Consider the following 20,037-nt stretch of genomic DNA (forward strand, 5'->3'; position numbering starts at 1 on the left):
AACTCCCTTGGCTCGTCTCAAAGTTTCTGCAGCTCTGCCTGTTAAAAAGTTTCTTGCCCCTCTCATTGGGAAACCTTTCAGTAACTCCAATCAAGCACCAACTGCAAATTTATGAAACACTGCATGCAACCTCTTCAGTTAGGAGCAATGAAACAAGCAGCAATTTGGCCTGTTTCATTCTGCTTCAGCTGGGAAACATCCTGAGCAACAGAGGAGGACAGAATCTATTCACCAGAAGGGCTAAAACAATGGCTGAGGAAGCTCAGAGCAGCTAACAACTCCCTCAAAAGCCCTGTCTTCCATGATGGAGCAGAGCTATATGGAACAGGGACAATTTAAAATAAATGGTTTTCAGAGATGAGGTTTTGGAGCGACAGCTCACACTGCCTACCAGTGAGCAGCTGGAGATTAGGAAGGCAGAACTTCAAATTTCAGATACCAACTGGAGACTGATACAAACCAAGCTGCAGGGAATTTCAACAGCTGAAGAGTGATTCTCACCTGAGTATTATAAGTGGATAACAGGCTCCCCATTTTTCATACAGGTTTGTGGTTATTTCTCTGGTCAAACATACCAGGTGACGGCTAACATTTCCAAGTTCTGCGAACGTATGCATGGATGAATGGGTGTGGAAGTAGGTGGGGAGAGGGAAGGGAAGCTAGTTAGAGAGATGGATATAAAAAGATGTTAGGGAAGGAAGAAAAACAAACCTGTAAGAGGACGAACAGTGGCAAAAAAAAAAAAAAAAAAAAAGAAAAGGGGCAAAAAAGAAAAGAGAAAAGACCTAAGACAACTCAAGAAAAGAAAAGCCATGATCTACCACTGGGAAGGAGAAGTGGAATAATGCCAGAAGGGAAAGAAAAGACAAAAAGCAAGCAGTAAATAGAGCTATCTGTACAGCATTTGGCCAAACATTTTGCAGTTTTCAATCACTTCGGCAGCTGGTGATTACCGTTCGGGAAACACGTATCACTCATAATATGAGATTAATAGAGCAAGAACATACTCAAACATTATTTTCCAGTAACTGACCTTCCCCAATGATGAATTCCACATTTCAGTCTTATAGAAGGCTGTCAATATTAAATACAATACTTAGCATACATTTATGATAAAAAATTACCACCTTGCCTCCTATTGTAGCTCAACTGAATCATGTAAAGATCAGATACATTCCTTGATCTCTTCACTGAACATACCTTACTGAGATACAATTTCCCTCTTTGCAGGCAAGAGTTAGACTAGAAGAAAAAACACTTGAGTATAATAGACAAGAACCCCTCAGACAGGACGGAAAAAAGCCCTAGTAGAGAGTCCCTCTTCCGTTTTCAGCCAAAGTACTAACCAAGGATTTTACTAAGAGCTGCTGCTTCAGTAGCAGACGTTTGGTTGCTTTCAGCCTGTTCCTTGAAAATGCTCCATACATCATGTGCCTTCACAGAAGCAGTAGTCTTCCCTCCTCATCTGGGAAACCTAGGATTTCTGTACTGAGATGGTTCCAGCAGTTTAGTACCCAAATTCAGAACATGCTTTTGAAGGCACAGCTCTCCACGTTGTCCTCCACTACACAACCTAAACCCCTCCAAGGTCTGATAAGCTCGCCGCTCTTGGTGAATGAAAGCAACCAGACCACACGCCATCTTGAGAAAGACTTTCTAAGGTAGTTTCCAAGTTTAGAGAAGATTTGATCTTTTTCTTCTTTCTGCAAATGTCAGCTTATTCTGTCACATGCAGTAATCAAAAAGAGAATTCTGACAACAATAATTACTCCTCTCCTGATTAGAACTACTGCATTCCCCTACTTCCAATAAATTAATTGTTTCTTCAGGCACTTTGGGGGGGGGGGAGAGGGTGTGTGCGAAAAGACTGGGAGGAATTTTTAGGCTAATCTCTGCTATATTATGTACAGTGCAAAATAAATTAGAGAAGTTGAATTTGCCCTAACAATTTGATTATTGGAATGATTCAAAATGAGGAAAATTGCACACAAGTCTAGCCAACCTAACAGCACATTTCAGGGACAAAGGTAGCTCCAGGAATTGTTCAGCCTCTTCCCTAACGGAAGAGCTAAAGCCAATGCATTCCACGTCTGAATCTGCATCATGAGCAATGTATCAGGCACCATTATCTGAGAGCAACCAAAAGTCATTCGTTACTGAGAATTAGAGTATAACAGCTCTGAACTGCCCATACCTTCTTATTTGACCAGATGTAAAAATTAAGATAAAATATATCTACATCACTCCTACCTAGAGATCTGAAGATAAGCAAATCCCATAATTAAACCTGACGCCTCTAAATGTGTAATTAACCAAGCCATGAAGGAATTCAGTGCATTCAAAAATACCACCTCAGTTCCATCCACAGCTCTGTCAAAATTTCTGTATGATGCCTGATAAATCATTTTAAGTACATTCTGGCAGGCAGCTACTGTGTGGTATTTCTTCCAGTGGACACAATTTTTAGTGCATTTCAATCTTCCACTTTTGACATAAAATAGCCTGATGCAACAGAAATCAGAAAACACAATAGCACTGCTCTGTCCATCTCTTGTTCTTCAACTGTATACTATATAATCCAACTTGGAAGAAACATAGGTAAGCCACAGATAAAGGGCTTCACACTGCTGCCTTTCCACTCGTGGATTCCATAGTCAATACAGAAGAAGCTGTTACCTTCTGGGAAGTAAGAGATGGAGCTCAAAGAGGGAGGCCAGAACTCCCATCACAGCTGAAAGGCTTTCTGTACTTACATGCTATTCTAGGCCGCATAGGAGTAGACAAAGCTTCACAACAAACAAGCAGTATTTCAGAGAGAGAAAGAACACTGACACTTCTTTGACCACCCCTTTCTGCATTTAGGTTACATGCAATCTCCAGTTCAGGACCTCTGAACACAAGACTAACCTGTGGCGCACTGGCACTCATAGCCATTGGGATGGTCGATACATTTGGCTCCATTGAGACATGGCGTGCTGGAGCAGTCATCTATATCAATCTGACACACGGCACCACTGAATCCTGAAAGGCAGAAAAAAAGATGAAAATCCAGAAGTAATTTGAAGTTGTTAATCCAAACAGCTGCACTGTCAGGAATTATTTATTAGCAAATCCATAAAACCACCCAAATATAAGCTCAGTAAATCTAAACTCAATTGCATCATTAAGCACACACACCACACCCTGGGCGGACTGGTTCCTCATCCAAATCACGAGCCAAAACATAGTTTCTATCCACCAGGTCAAAGGAACCTGAGCTTGAAAACTGAGATGGCTAAGTCAAACAGAAATAAAGCAGATGGAGCACAAGTGGTTTCTGCTACTGGACAGTCAGCCTGTCCATAAAACTGAGGCCACCAAAAAAAACTTTCAAGTAATCAAAGCAAGTAACTTAAAATGAAACAATAATGGATACATCACTAGAGTCTCCAGACTAGAATTACTACAGCAGTGTGGAATGCAGTACAATTACAGCACTGTACCTTTCAATGCACTTGTTGAAATGGTTAACGAACTATCAATAGGTTATGTCACATGATGCAGATCCTTAGGCATTTCAAGAAAAAAGAAACAACTCCAGGAATGTTTCTTGGAGGAAGGAACAGAAGGAGGAGCCAGAACATTCTTACTCAATAAGAAGAGATGCAGAGCAGGCTTTTGCCAAGTATATTCTGATCTCAAAACTTTTTGTCAGCTCTCAGGAAGACAAGAGATGTTTACCCTATAGCTAACATTGATCTCTCAGCTCTGCATTTGTCCTTCTTTTCTCATGTGGAGTCCCAATCCACTTCCCTCCTCATGCAAGCAACATAAGCTATACCGATGCAAAAATGGCTTCTACTAAAAACCTCAGAAAAAGAAGAACAAAAGCATGCAGAGGCTCTGATTTTTAAAATGTATTTAGAATTACTCATCTATATCTCACTATGATATCCACAATAACAGAAGTTCCTGCTGCCAACTACCCTTTAAGGTGAGATGTCCAGCTGCCTGTTTCTCAGCACTTCTATCCAGTTACAGGCACAATCCTACTGCAACCAATACATGTCTATTCTTACCTACCAGTGATTGCAACTCACTCATTCAAACAGATGATGCACCAAGACAACAGAAACTCACAAGAAACATACTGCCTGCAATCTCTCACTGTTTATTTATGCAGTTCTTGGTAAGGCGAAGCAGGAAAAACTTCCAGAAATAAGTACTTACCAGGAGGACAGACACAGAGGAATCGGTTGACTTTATCAAGACACTCTCCATTGTTCACACAGGGATTACTTAGGCACTCATCGATATCTTCTTCACAGTGAACACCTTTGAAACCTGTTTAAAAAGAAAAGAAGTAAAAAGAGGTGACTGCAGGCCTTAGAAAGTGCCCTTAAGAGTACAACTGCCTCTTGTACCAGAGCTGAAAGTCTAAGCCTAGTTTCATTGCAAGTTTGCAGTTTGGATAGAATCTACGAGGTAAGAATATACACCAGAGGTTGAAAACGGATGCTGACTGTGTAGTTTTCATAGCTGCTGAATATGCTCACTTAATCAGTTTGTGCTGAATTCACATCTACATGTTTTCTTCTACTTGATGAGAAGGGGTTATATTTTAACACTTGGGAAGATACCAATATATTTGGGTATGCACTAATAGAAGGTACAAGGTAAAGAAACAAACACAGCAGACAGCTAAAAAGTCTTGAGCTAAAATTAATGACAGTAAAAGAAAAACATTAAGAGTGAAATACCTGGGACTAGAGTTCCACCTTTCAAAACAGATTAGATATTAATAAAAACTCATTCTAGTTTTCATGGTATCAGCTGATCACCTGCAGGGGTCACAATTCTTTCATCACACTATATATAAGACACTGCAACTGGCAACTTGCACCCTTTTCTTTTTTTACCTCTTTCTATCAGAAAGAAAAATAGCAGCCTACATAGGTCATTGGTATGCTGGACATGTAAATTTTACAAGCACGATTTCAATCAGCTAACTTTTTTACAGTTATTTCCTCAGGTTAATGGGAGCTTGCATCATATGGGATATTTTAAGCAGAGAAAAAACCCCAAACACTATTATCCAGAATCATCATATACATATCTCAAAACACATTCTTCTAAAATTTGCACCTGCTTTGCTTTCACAAAGTTTCTTCACCTGCCCTTTACTGGGTATAGTAACAAGTACGTTCACATACACTCCAGGTCAGAATGCTAACCTCCTTTGCCTATATAGAGAATGGTTTCTTTCTCAGCCTTCTAATTGCTTTCTCCCTCTCTGCCACAAATGCCAAGTCCTCCTGGCTGGTGTCGCCACAGCAAACTCTCTCTCACCATTTCATTTAGCCTCACCCCTTTGCAATTTTGTGTTCCACCTCAGCAGAGCTGGCAACCCTCCCTGTGCTCTGCCTTCCTAATTTTTTCTTTGCTGGAAGCCCTGTCTTTGTCAGAAACTCCCCTCACCTGGCATACAGAGACACGTGAATCCTCCAATTTTATCCAGGCAGGTGGCATCGTTTTGGCATGGATTTGAATGGCATTCATTGATGTCCATTTCGCAGCGAGGTCCTGTGTAGCCCTTCAAACACTCACAGTGGAAAGAGCCTTCTGTGTTTACGCATTTCCCAGCATGTTCACACGGATTGCTGTTTGCTGCAAGAAAGATATATGTATGCATGTGTCAAAACCTCTCCTCGGAGCAGGAAAGCCACAGCATTCTCTATTAGTCATGGTCTTTTCCAGTGGTCATTCCTTTCTGGAAAGCAATATTGGGGAAAGACTGTTCATCCTTCTGGGGAAAGGCTACTGTGATTGAGGAAAACATGTGGCAGTTACTTGCCTGTCAGAGGCAAAAAGATTGTCATCATTACCAATGGACCAAAGGAGCAACTCCTGTCTGTATTACTAATGACAGTTCTTAAGAGAAGAGTATCAACTAGCAGGGATTAGAGAATTAATGATGCCTTATCTTTAGATCATCTTTTACATTTACTTCACTCCTCAGGCTGGCAAGATGCCACCGCAGCCACAAAACAACCAAACTGGTTCTTTGTGTGTTTTCAAAAAGGAACAGAACTCTTGCCCAGGGCAGACTGAGGAACAAAATTCAAAGAAGAGCTTCTTTCCAATACTTCCACGAGTGCTGGTTAGGTATTACCTCCATGTATCACACTCTAGAAACATGAACTAGCACTCACAAAATTATAAGCAAGTCTGTGAGAGCCCAGCTAATCCCCGAAACAATACAACAGCAGGGTATCAGAGAACTACAGCTTTAAAAGCCCACATGGTCACCAGTCTCAGAAGGCACTCAAAAGATCCAGCCGCATTCTGGCTGTCAAACACCTTTGATATATTTTTACCAAGGCAGGGGCTGCAACAGCTCCCACACAAACTGCAGTACTTTTGTTGTACGCTGCAGTTCTGAGGGCCACTTTAATTATCACATCTGTCTGGGTGCACTCCTCGCACAATGCTGCGCCCTCTTGCACAATGAAGAATGGTTGAGCGTCTCACTGCTTTTCATATTCCAGAGGCTAACAGTTCAAACACGGACAGCTATTCCGACTCAGACCTTTGCCCCAAGTCTCTCACAAGATTTAAAACTCATCTAAAGACACTGCAATGGAAGGGGCAGAGCAGGAAAGGAGTCACACATGTTGCAAAGCTATGACAAACCGTGTATTCTCGCCCCTCTGTTAGCTCATGAAACAAATGACCAAACTCCCTGTTCGTGTACTCACAAACAGCAAATAGAAACTCACCCATTGCACATTCATCCACATCTTCAGTGCAGTCTGCTCCCTTATGGCCTTGAGGACAGGTGCAGATATAGTGTCCATTCACAGGATTGGTATCACACAGAGCACCCTTCTGGCATGGATTGCTAACGCATGCATCATCCAAGTGGCACAGAAGACCTAGAGAAGCATCCGAGAGTTTATTCAAAAAAGTGAGATATAGCAGTCAGACTGTATGTTACACAATCAAATCCTCTGACCTGATATTTCAAACAGACTCCCACAGCCAGAAGCTTGAGTAATATCTTACAGGCTTCAACCTATAGACTGCCACAGGGATTTCACCACACGCTTATAAAAATGTTACATCTGAGTACAGATTCTGTGACTTTAGAGGTGTCTCCAACACTTCTGGAGCAGTACAATGGCTTGCCATTACTAAAATCTCTTCCTTGGAGCAGTTAACTAACCCTTCTCTCTAACTAGAATGATGATATTTCTGACAGCTGGAAACACAGGGGCACATGAAGCTCACTTTCTTAATTCAGATATGCTGATAGCTTGTATTTCTGGGTAGTCATTAGGAAACCTTTATTTCTACCTATCATACAACAGCAAATTTTCCACTATACCAGTAAGGGCATCCTCACTTACGCAAAAATATCTAAGTTTGCCTTCTAGACTTTTAGGTACAATTATCATAAGCAGCACAGAGCAAGTCACCCTCATGCATAACTTCTCAGGCAAATACAGGTCCTGCTAAGCATTAGAAAAATATCTGCTCTCCTTACAATCTAAACTGTAATAACTTTGTCTTCCAGCCTAATACAAATACTTCTTTGTCCCAAGCTACAGAGGTTTAAAAGGTCTTTGCTCGTGGGCAGCACATGTTTCCTTTTGTTCTTCCTGGTTTGGTCACAAAGTACATAAAATAAACACACCACTTCAAGCAAATGCATAAACTTCAGGAAGTATCTTCTATTAAGCGCCATACCTATGCAAGTTTTCTGCCCTTACCTGCCTTCCCTTCTGGACAAATGCATGAAAAAGAAGCCACCCGATCAATGCAAGTCGATCCATTAGCACAGGAGGCAGTGAAGCAGTCATCGATGTTCTTACTACAGTCGTCCCCACTCCAACCATTGACACAGACACAGGCGTAGCCTCCATTGTGGTTGGTGCAGGTACCTCCGTTCTGACAAGCATTGGGCTGGAGCTGACATTCATCAACGTCTTCAGTGCAAAACTGGCCTGATGCACAGAAGGAAACAAGTTTAATAAAAGTACAGACATTCAGACACAAGAAGATTCTTGCACAGACAACATAACCAAGGGAAACACTGTAGGCCAACTTGACTGCCACTTCTTATTTCCAGGACATTTGAGCCTGAGATCTTCCAACACCGTCATAAAAATAAGCAAAGACAACTGGCACCCCTAAATGACCCCAAAGTAGAAGCTGAACTGCAAATAATTTTAAAAAGGCATCGTGTGAGAGCCAGCAGGCAGCCTGCAGCATATGAAGATACATCCACGAGGATGTGAGAAGCAGAAAGAATGAAGGTCTGTCTGCAGAGGAATGAAGAAGAGAGAAGATGGCCTCACAAGAAAATCTTGGCCAAAGCAGTGTCAACAGGCCAGCAGCAAAGCAACTCATGTCAGGAGAACCTAATTCTTTCCTATACAATTATGCAACAAATACTACTTGATGAGGAAGAACAGAATTTGTGAGACTCTTCTACCTAAAATACTCATTTTTCTTCCCCCAGGTATTTCCATAGACAACCACAAGTAGTTGGCATTTTCTTCATTGTTGGTTGTTTTTTGTTTGTTTGGTTGTTTTTTTTAGAGACAAAATAAATACCCTAATAGAACACTTTAATGACTGGAGATATTGGAGGGAAGAAAACAAATGTACACTGTTTCAGAGAGTTTTAAGGAAAAGGACCACTGGACAACTAAGTAATAAATCAGTTTCAAGGGATACTGAATTTCATAGTCATATCTACAGGAAGCTCTGCAATTCATGTTTACTAAAATATTTATTTATCCAAATCCATCTTGCTTTGACATCAAGATCTGGAGAACCTACCACTTGCACCAATATTTTGTTTCAACGCTTATTCGTCTTCCCGATTAAAGTTGCATGGTTTACTTTTAAACTGAAATTGTTTAGCTTAAGTTTCAAGTCATTCATTCTTACTTTGAGTTTCTTGAACAAACAAAACCTAATGGCCAAGCACCAGCTAATTTCTTCCCAGGCTGGCATACAGGTACACACGTGCAACCACGGAACACTGGTCACACTCCACAATCTTCTTTTTGATGAACTATTTCTCCCCTTTCTGTTATGTTAAGAACTCTCTAGCACCAAAAGCTTGCTTTTTTTTTTTTAACACTTCCTTGTAACTTGCTCCTACCATCCTTCCTAAAATGTTGATACGATGTACGTAGCACCAAAAGACTGCCCTTTATCAGAGAGTAAGATTAGATTTGTTTGATGCGACCTTTTTTTTCCTCCCCCCCTCCAGCTGACATCATCGCCTCCCTCACAAGCTTGCAGCAGCTTTCCATTATTTGGGTCAAGACTCTTAAGTAACTGTGTTGCTCCTACCAAGATCCTCCCGTTTGTCATCTCTGGCTACTGTATCACCTGCACGCTTACTTTTGCCTGGAATTCCCCCCATAGTCCAAGAATAAGAGATTCAAGAGCAGGCCACAGATCTTCCCTGCCAATTTGCCTGGGCTCCACTTTATTCAGGTTTGACAATTTAAAAATACTTATTAGATGTTGCTTAACAGTCACCTTGTTTATTAATGGCCTGGAAATTATGATGCAAGTGCTCACACACACCCTCCTCCAACACACAGAACTGAAACATTTATTGTTGGCAGGAATGTAGAAATGTTCAGTCTTAACCACCTCCATCTACTATACCCAAGCCGTGACTCCTTTCTTTTTCCGAGTACTTAAATAAATCTTAGCCTTTGGTCCTGTGAGCTCTGGAATTTTTCCCCTTAGTGGCAAAGAAATAAAATTATTTAAAAAAAAATAAATTGCACAACTGACTTGTTCTCCGTGTGTTCCTTCCTCCAGCAGGACTACTTCAAAACAAGGATTTTATCACTTGAAAATACATAGTAAAGTTTTAAAAGCAATAATAATTACAATAGCGTTTTCAGAATTAATCCTCACTGTCCAGTTTACTTAGTAAAACGGCTGGGGGGAAATCTAACACTTCATATGGTTATCTGCAAAACATAGCTCTCTACATTATGAAAAAACAAAACCATGCATTTGTCAGAAAAGAAGTCATTTGTCCGTTAGCTTTCGATATTAGCTTATCGGTAACCAAACTGAAGAGAGTCAGTTTATCTCAGACTGGTTCCTAGTAGTCGTGCATATCTTGCAACCCAACACAATTTACTTCCTTTTGAAAAAAATAATCAAGACGTTATTTGCTTATTATAAAAGTGATTTTCCTTCTTTTCTTGGAGGGGGCCCAACCCAGATCAAAGAGTGTACTCTCTGACGAACGCTTATCCGCAGTGTAATGGTTTTGCAGAAGCGTTCTTGCAGCGTTTACATCCTCCTTTTGACTGCAGCCAATTTAAACTCAGTATCACTGAAGCGCAAACAACTTTTGGCGCTGAAGTTGCCACACCACTCCGGATCACCATGCCCCTCTCAAAATCACTTGCCTTGCGACTGGCTGAATAGAATTCCTGAAATACAACGTTTTTTGGGGGGTTTGGTGGATTAAGGGGTGTGTGTGTTTGTGGTTTGGTTTTGTTTTCTTTAAGCAAAGATGGGCAAACTACTCCCTCATACAAACTCTCTGGGTTTGTTTTTATCTTCCCCTTTCAAGTGTCACTAGTAATATCAACACTCAGGATTTTTTTCAATATTTTTTTTTCCTAGCACTTTTTCTCCACTTTTAGAAAGGACAGTACCAAGTGATATCACCGGTGTCCTTGCAATAACCCTGTGTCCTAGGCTATTCCATATTTCCACAGCCCTAAACTAAAACAAACTTTTGAAAGGTGTATCAATGTTTCCACAAGAGGAGAAAAAAAGCAGAGCTTAAACTTCTTCGAGCAATTCAACTGTTTTTCAAGAACATACCACGTTTGAGCTCCTTAAATTTGATCTTTGCTTAGCTTCTCAGATTTCAAATGCTCTTTCGGCAGCTACCAGATCAAAATCGTGTTTGTATTTAATTACAAATGTGAATCCATCTTAACGCAGTTTGTTTAAAACAAAGGAAATTCAACTCAATACGAGAGGGGTGTAAATGAGCAATTAACTATTGCATTTTACTGCTGAATATTTTAATGAAAAAAACTTGTTCTTTATTGAAGTTTTAATTGAAATCCAGACTCAACTTCTGGGCAAAAACACACGACTCAAAAGCAACATAAGGCAAGCAGAACATATAAAGCCTAAATACATTAATAAGTACTCAGTCTCATCACCATCAGGCAATGTAAGTGTAATGGTTTTTGAAAGATTTTGGAACTACATTTTAAAATACTACAAATCTCAGCCTAAAGCCCAAGGTACTCGCATTTCTTAACTGGATCTGGTGAATTGGCAAGAATGTAAAGCAACTTCAAGTTCACTGAAAATGCTTGAGCCCTTATTGCTGAAGTGGGGCTTGAGTCACTTGGAAATGCATTCTGTAGCCCAAAATCTCCAAAAGAGATAAATGTCATTTAGGTAGGGTGATTTGGTGGGGGCTGGGGTTTTTTAGATAACCTACTGTTGCTTATATGGTGTTTTTGAACCTTTAGGTTTTAACAACATGGGATTAATGGTCATACTGTAATTCTTCAACGCACATTTTTTGAGCAGATTTTTGTTTGTATTTTGTTGTTGCTATTTGTTTGGGGGTTTTTGTCTTTGTTTTGGGGTTTTTTTTTCCACCCCAGAAACCAGCACACACATCTGTAAATGGTTTTCAAGACTGCCCTCCCTCAAAGCAGCATCAACACTTAATTCTTAGTGGGACTGCAGGGTGGCCACAACCTCTCATTCTCCCGAAAGGGTTCATTTGCCCTCAGTAGAGACTTCAGCACCTTGTGCAAGTGAGAGAAAAATTAATATTTTGGCCAGGTGCTGCAAAGAGTTAATGCTTCTGTTGTTATCTACCTACGTCTTCAACATAGCTTCCTGAATGGCTTTTTCGCAGCAGAAACAGAAGTCTCTTTCAGTGTTGGACATAAACCAGGATTTAATTGTAAAACTTCTCAATGAATATTCTACACAAGACTTCTCTCTGCCAGGTCAGTTAGGTAGAGTTAAATCAAATGAGACAAAATATCTCTGAAACAGTTTACTTAAGGGATGCTGCTTTGACTTAATTGTATCTGAACTGACTATATTTATTTGTAGCCATGTACTTGGTAAGCTTGTTTTCTGCTTGTTAAGAGTTTTAGGAAGAATCAAGTCTTTCATTCACAGAACTGAAATTCAGCTTGCAAGTGCAGCCTCAGTTATGAGCTGTACAGTGCAATACACATCTTCAGAAGCCTAGTGCTCCTAGCTGAAGTGGCTGTGGCATTCAAATGTTAATTCATTTAGCTGCAAGCTTCTGTAGGTATTTCTTTTCTTGCGCTCTTGTTAGAAATGTAATTGAAACCAGAAGAAACAGTAAATATGGGATGAACTAGTGACGGCAAGCAGAAATACACTAACTGTACAGTATTTTAATGGAAATGTAGAAACATACATATAAAAGACAACAAGAAAAGAAACACAAATTACTCCAAGAAGCTAATAAAAGCCTAACCTGACCTTGATATTTGCAGAGCCTGGCAAATCAGCAAAATGCCGACTCAGGTTCTAAGTGACCTTGTACAAAGTAAACAGCTAGTCCATGTGGTATTTCAAAATTGAAAACCAGAAGTAGAAAAAGGGAACAGCCTTCAACTCTTAGCACTTTTTGCCCACTATGAAACTAAGTTACTTCCTGCATATTTCCCCTCAGAAAAACCATATGGAGTGAGACAGACATATTTGCTGCTTTGATTGCTCCCATTTTCAGACCAGCAGGAACTGGACAGGAACTCCAGGAGCTTATCTTCAGGCAGACACAGGATGCAGTGGTTCAAGGCCCCTCAAGTAGTTGTACCAGATTTCTTTGATAAGAAACAGCCAGCCCCTTCTCCTAGAGCACTTTATGTTAAAAAGAAAATAAAGCCTGATTTTTATAAAGGTAAGGCAGATAGCACGAGTACAATCCTACACTGAAAAAGAGGAGCATTAGCTTGAGCAAGTAAGAAACCAAAACAGTCACCCTGGGAAGCAGCAACAGACACCTCCAAAAGCTGATCCTACCAGACCATACAGGCTTTGCATAAACCCTAATTCCAACTGCACTGATCCTGCAGCTGAATGTAGGACCGTCAGTCAGTTCAATCAGAGGTCTTCATCTTTGGCAGAGCAGACTTTCCATGAAGGAGAAAGTTTTCTTGGCCTCTTAACAGCTCTCCAGACGGAAAGACTGCTGATGTGGAGTACCAGAGGCTAAAGCTCCTGAGAGGAGATCTCACATGCAGTTTAAGCGCTAAAAACATTTAGTAGGACAAAGGATGTAAATACTTCCTGTGCCTTGAAAAAAATCAGTTCCTTGAAAACTGAGCTGGGAGGATACAGCGATGTCCATTTCCCTCAAAATCACAACCATGACAGCACTGGACTCAGACTGAACTGCAAGTCAGAATATTTTAAAAGTTTAGTGGTGCTGGAAGGGAAAGATAATCCAGAGAGAATCACAAACTGGTCCTCAAGGTGCTAAGAGACTCACTGGAAGAGGAGCATCAGTTTTCAAGCAGCTCTTATGCCCCCATCCTCTCAGAACATCACCAGAAGTTTGTCACTTATCTCAGACTAGCACTCCAGTACACATGGAAGAGCTCACTAGCTCTCTTGAAAGGGCTATCTGGGAAGCTATAAACCAGATCTAGACAGAAACTCTCCGAAAGAGTAATTTAATTCACAAAGTATTCCAAAGATTATTGCATGGGTTTTGAATACCATCAGCGTAGCTAAAGAAAGCGTGGCTCATTAGAACTGTTTACATTTTTCCTCTCCAAGTTTCAAAGGACTACTAAGTGTGAAGGTGAACAGCATCTTATCAAGACTCAAGAACGGGCTAAGAGATAAGAAACAGTATTTGTATAAATGACCGACTAACTGCGGCAGAAGGTTAGCAGTGCCACACTGCAGCTTCTTCCCCTCTCTAACCACCCGTGTGTGTATTTGGGATGACTGCTAGCAGACCACATCTGGCTGGGGAAGGACATCTCTCTGTCCAGTTATTTCTTGTAACACAAGGAAAACGTGACCCAATGCATGGGTCAAGGTCAAAGCTCAGTTTCCGCAAGTTGCGGTGTGAGTCTCCTCAGCAAATGGAAAAGTAAAGGAAAACCTGCATGGAACTGTCGGACCTTCTAGTAAAATGGTGTTTATGAAAAACACTTTAGCTCCCATGTTTTTGAATTCTGTATTTGTAAAAACATTCAATTAATCTTTAACCCACAGAATTATCTATACTCCTTGAAAAAACTAAGTTACAATTAATGATACATACAGGCACTGGAACGTTTAATTAATGGTCTGGAAGGAGACGAACAGTAGGCAGTGATCTCTTTAAAAGAATAATATTTATATTATCCAAGAGAAAGCCAGGGAATTTCAGACCGATTCAACCAAGAGATGTTGCTGGGCAGTGCAACAGCAGACGAGGCTTGATGCACAAATGCCAAGTAAAATACAAAGGTAGAGAGACTTGCTGCAGAAGGTTTTGGTTAGGCCCTCCTTAAGGAAAGACTTCAGTGTCCCTGGAAGAGTTCAGTGGGGACCTCTGCTCAATCACAGCTTTAATCAACAAAATAAACATTGCTGACAATACATTTGACTACAAGGAAGAATAACTAATGCAAAGAGTTGTTGTGTAATAGCAATGGCAAAGCCTCAGTCCGGAATACATTTTGCAGTATTGAAGTCACCACCTCTGAATAAAGACACTGAAAAGGGGTAGAGTTCAGACTCAGACAGGCTGATGGAGAAAAGAATTTCGTAAGAGACTTACAAAGCAATTGTTATCCACAAAGGGAGAAAGACAGATTATTAAAAGTATAATACAACAGTTATTGCAGGGAAGATACAGCGCGTGGCAAAGCATACAAAAGAAAATATTTCATCACCTATATAATTTGCTTTATCGACACAAGGCATCTCAAAGCAAAGGACTTCAAACTTCTCTGAAAGAGGCTCCACCTTCATACAGAAAAGAATGTCCAGAGCAATAAACAGGTAATACTGAAAGGAATCTCAAGTGTGATGTCCAGATCACATCCAGATTCCAGTCTCTCCAGCAACGCCATCTCCACAGCTCCCTGCAGGCAATCTGATGAATACAACTGCTGCTTTCAGCTCCAAGGATGGCTTCAGGCACACACAGAATTCAAAGGACTACACTGTTTACATCTGCAAAAAGTGCCCCCAGTTGCATGTGTGCTTAGTAAAGATCTTCCCTGCTTAAGTATTATAGTAGCTTCCCCTGAAAAAAAGGACTGAAGCCAAATATTTTTCACTTGCAGGTGTTTTCTAAAGAAATGAAAGGCATCACAGTGCTCAAAAAAGTGCTCCTTCCCCAGGATCGCACAGCATCTTTCTCCCACTTGAAACACGGTAGATTTATTAAAAACAAACCCAAAAAACCCAACACCTGAGGTTTGGGAACGGCTGTTACTGCTTTGCTGCTCTACAGTTCTGCATCTTGGGCAATGTCAAATGCCATCCAACATATCATAGAATTTAAGAGCTTAATATAGAATTTGAATAATCGAAGATGAATCTACAATTGTAGCGAGCAGAATAAAATCTGTGTTTATTTAAGGCTAATATGGTGGAGAAAAGAGTTTAATTTCATAACCACACTGGGAAGCATGTAGTGGAACTAATGGGCTTTTACAAGGGATTTTTACAACCCCCAAATACAAAACTCTGGGCTTTAAGAGACTTACGCACGCCCTGATCCATTAAATACTGCCCTAAATCACTCCCTACAGACTACTGGGTAGAGAGGGCAGACCTGACAGGGCTCTTCAGAGGTAGCAATACAAGCAAACAGAACAAATTTTCATTAAAAATTATTAATGATGCACTAACAACAGACTGGTTTAGTATGTTGGTAGTAGATGAAATGACTGGGGACAGCAGCAGGACAGAGAAGAAACCAAAAGGAACTATGCATCACCAAGCTATACTCCGCTTTGCCCTTCTCTTTACCTCCTCTGGAAAATCCAGTGAATCAGGCAAATACCAAACAAGTGAAAAGATCTGCAAGGCAAAAAATGTAACCGTTGGAGCCAAAGCTTACAATAAAAGCTTCATATTCTCAAGCTATCTCAGCCACACATCTTTAGTAATTATCCAAAGACAAATCACCTCATTCTAAGTACAAGGGAAGGGACCGAAACTGCCAGGAACAAGTCAGCTGCAGATAAAACAACTGTTACCTATTAGCCTGGTCTCACAGCACACATCCACCAGCCCAGCCCCACCAGAGTGGTCTAGCCTATTTTGGTTTAGTGCCAAACACATGCAAGATGTACTGGAAACTTAAAGACGGCTCCGCAAGAGGTTATTTGGCACATTTGATCACAAAGAGTATTTCCTGGCCTGGAAAGTCACCAAAGGCGCAAGGGAAGAGGCAGCAGCGTGGTCTGAATTGATTACTGTCATTCTGTCATCGGATCAGTTCAGCTGTTAACACTCTCAAGGTGTTTTATTGCATCTACCTCCGAACCAAGACTTGCTGTTGGGAAATGGAAAGCAGCAGGAAACAAATGGGAGGGAGGTTGTGGTAGGTGTTCCAGAATCCGTACGGGATAAAGTACTAACTAATGGTGTAATTTTCAATGCCTGCGAAATCAATCTGCTCTGCACAACACTGGAATCAAGTGCCACAAGAGAAACAAGCAACATCCAGGCTAAAGTTTGTTTATGTCCGATGCTTCAAATCATTTGTACGCTCAAACTTGGAGCTGCCAGGTCTGGAGCCTGCCACGTGCTCCCTGCTCCCTTTGTATCTGCCAGTTCAAACATGAAGGAAGAAAAAGAATCATAATCCCTCTTTGGCCTCTTTCAGAGAGCTGTCTCTTGGAGATACTACTGTAGTGACAGCAGATCACCAGCCACCTTGCCAAGTCTGGCATAGACGGATCCCAGCCAGTACCAAAGAGGCTACTATGCTTTTTAATAGGGTCTGGAAAGGCACCGGCAAGTCTACCATTGCTACACTACTGGGAAAGATGACTGCATTTCTCACGGGAGTCTGACCCAGTCTTCCTGTGCTAACACGAAGGTAAAAGCTGCTCTTCGCATGTTAGATGTGCACGTGCCAGCCAGAGTCAGAAAAGTGTGCAACCCCAACAACACGCTCTGGCAGGTAATAGTCAATACTCTATAGAGTATATTCCTTCATTCAGGAGACTGGCACGTTCAACATTTATGATCTGTGTCACCTAGTGTCACGAGTTAGTTCCTCTACATTTCAAGCCTCAAAGTATTCCAGCAAGGCAATATTTTTTGAACACTAAGTCAGCATGACGTGTTGCTGTATACTTTGTGATACAGAAGCTGAGGAAAGTGGTATTTGGCAAAGAAAGTTTTAAAAAACAAAATACCAGAGCATATGATCTTACATAAAAATGTTAAACATTAGCCTTTTGATGTTTATCCTCCCTTCTTAGCAAAGAAAATGTCACATCTGCCCAGAGTTTAAGGCTGGGATTTCCAAAGAAAACTAAGGTAGGGAGCAAATATTACTCTAATTAAATGGGAATCAAACCCTTAACTCCCCCCTTTGAAAATTCCTGCCTAAAGCTCTGCAGAAAAAGTAACCCTTGTGCTAGTGTTTAAGAGCATATGACCAAGCTAACAGCTACTTTAATTAAAAAGCACAGCCCTGCTGCCTGAAGAGCTTTTCTGATCAAGACAAACATTTGCTTCTTAAGCTACCTCCCAATGCTGGAGCTATTTGGTGGAGTCAGCTGTTAGCACACTGTGCTTCCCTCGAGACAAAGGTCTCCTAGATTTTAAAATATACAGTTCACTGGAGCCCCCTTTTCAGGGGAAAACAAAGCCTAAATAAATACAACCTCCATGGGAGTCTTGCCTTCCCAGCCACAGGGATAGAAAATAGCAAAAGGAGGCAAGCAGGCCAAACCTGCAACTGAAGCACTATAATGTAGGTCTTCCAAAACCCACTTGAGCGTGGACACAGTGTGTTCCCTAAACCAAGAGACTCATCCCACAACTCCTGGTGCAGCACTTCAGGAGCAAACCATGCAAAGGACTTAACTCAATGGAGGATACAAATCTTAATCTCTACTGTGCGCCACTCCTGAAAGGTGATTTGGGCCAAACACAGATTCATGATGATCCTCTGAAACACTGCAAACTTTCAACAGCGAAGTAGGAGTCCTCCTCAGCCAAGGAAAACAAAAGCATTTACAGTATTTTATATCGTTAATCACTTTAGTACCCAAATTCTCAAGTCTTCTTTCTTGACACAAAGCTGCGTGGGTTAGATCAACAGAGTAAACAGGTACAATTTAAACAAAGTCTTGTTTCTTTACATGAATTGTAGTCTGGAATGACTGAGCTGCCTTTAAACCCTGAGATGGTTTCACCGTGTCCTGTAGAAGGACACCCTAACCTTCCACGCGACTTTACAGCCCTGGACTCCCATCACTTCCTCTGCACCCGCTCACCCATGAGACCGCTCTGTGAATTTTAATTCCTGATCCCAGGCAAGGGGGGGATGGAAAAAGCAGCTGGGCAGGATTTTTTACTAGATTAGCGAGTTAAAGTGGCATACTCCAACAAATACCACAGCCAGCTCAGGGGAAGGGTGGCTGGGAACAGGCAGAGAAGGCAAAGCCACCCTCCTCCTCAGACTGCAGTGGGCCCATCAGGCTGGTTTTAACTGCTGCAGAACAGCAGCACAAAGCAGAGCGTTCTCATGGCACAGACATTAATCAGGATTTTTGGCTAGTCTTGACTCAAACCCCGTTTAAAAACACACCAAATTCTCCGGCCTGCCATGCACAGAGGAATAGACTTCAGTCTTTCACAAAAGCAACCTTATCTATTTCCAAGAAAGGGCGAGCTTCGTTACACATCGTGCCTTGAAAGGACCCAACACATACTGGTTCTGACAAAGGATTTAGCCTGGGACAAGATAAAGTCATCCTTAAACAAACAAACAAAAAAAATCAGTTAACATTCAGCAACAGGAAGGATCCAGGGCAGTTTCACCAAAGCACAGCAAAGATTGCCTTGCCAGTTACAGATTTATGAGATTGACAATCATTATAACCACATGAAATAAAAGAACTATGAAGGTGACAAAAACATCAGTGACAGCAGGAAAAATCTCGTCATTGTTTCTGAAAGGGAAGATTTTATCTTTCCGGAAAAAGCAGCAAAATGAGAAAGAGAAGGCACGCACTTCAACACAAAAAAGGAGCAGCGAGCTCTGTTTGAGGAGCAGGAAACTAGACCAAAAGCAAACAGCGTCTCAAAAGCCAGATTCTAGCAGCAAGCAGAAAAAAATATTTTTTTTAAAAAAATGCGTAGTTATGTAGTCCAGCCTACCACCTGTCAGGGAATTACAAGAAGCAGATGGTTACCAAAAGGAATTGGGACAGATTCTGTTTCAGTAAAGGATGCTTCGATATTACTTTACACAAAACTATTCTTCATCGGATGCAGTACAGATTCTTGATTTTTGTAGCAAGGAATGGGGCTGGTTTCTCTATGCCATAAAGCACAAACTATATTAACAAACATGCTAGATCGTCATCCGCAGCACAAAGATTAAATAAAGACTAAAACTGCAAACAGACCAATTTAAACTTCTCCAAGATTACTTGACAAGCAAGTATTTGAAAGAAGAGACTGCACGAGAACTGTTATGAAGACAGCATATCTACACTGTCAAGTATTTTTAGGAAATTTAACATCCTTTCATTTTTGGCTGACATATACTCAAACAGGTGTGTTTGGGCCTTTTTTTTTTTTTTTTTTAAGCTGCACACAATGTCCTCTAACCTCAAGGTCTCATTGGAACCTTTTGATTTCCTGAAGCGTTCACTCTCACAGTTCCACACTGTTGGGCTGTAAGCGTTTATCAGGACAGACTCAGAAAGAGTTGTTTGCTCAGCTCTCCCCTCTTCACTTACCTTAGAGATGATTTACAATGTTATAAACCGTGTTTGTGCAAAT

At 41.0% G+C, this 20,037-nt stretch overlaps 1 protein-coding gene across 1 annotated transcript in view; it reads right to left on the reverse strand.

Moving 5' to 3' along the window:
• NOTCH2 (notch receptor 2) overlaps positions 1-20,037 on the reverse strand; it is a 79,735-nt gene that overhangs the window by 36,255 nt on the left and 23,443 nt on the right. The window contains exons 6-10 of the mRNA XM_035900808.1: positions 7,752-7,985; positions 6,759-6,914; positions 5,458-5,646; positions 4,210-4,323; positions 2,908-3,021 (exon numbers count right to left, since the gene is read on the reverse strand). Of these exons, the coding sequence (XP_035756701.1) occupies positions 2,908-3,021; positions 4,210-4,323; positions 5,458-5,646; positions 6,759-6,914; positions 7,752-7,985 (807 nt within the window). The remainder of the gene's footprint in view (positions 1-2,907; positions 3,022-4,209; positions 4,324-5,457; positions 5,647-6,758; positions 6,915-7,751; positions 7,986-20,037) is intronic.

The sequence above is a fragment of the Egretta garzetta genome, unplaced genomic scaffold (assembly GCF_000687185.1).
Source record: "Egretta garzetta isolate BGI_Z169 unplaced genomic scaffold, ASM68718v1 scaffold598, whole genome shotgun sequence".
NCBI classification, from domain to species: Eukaryota; Metazoa; Chordata; class Aves; order Pelecaniformes; family Ardeidae; genus Egretta; species Egretta garzetta.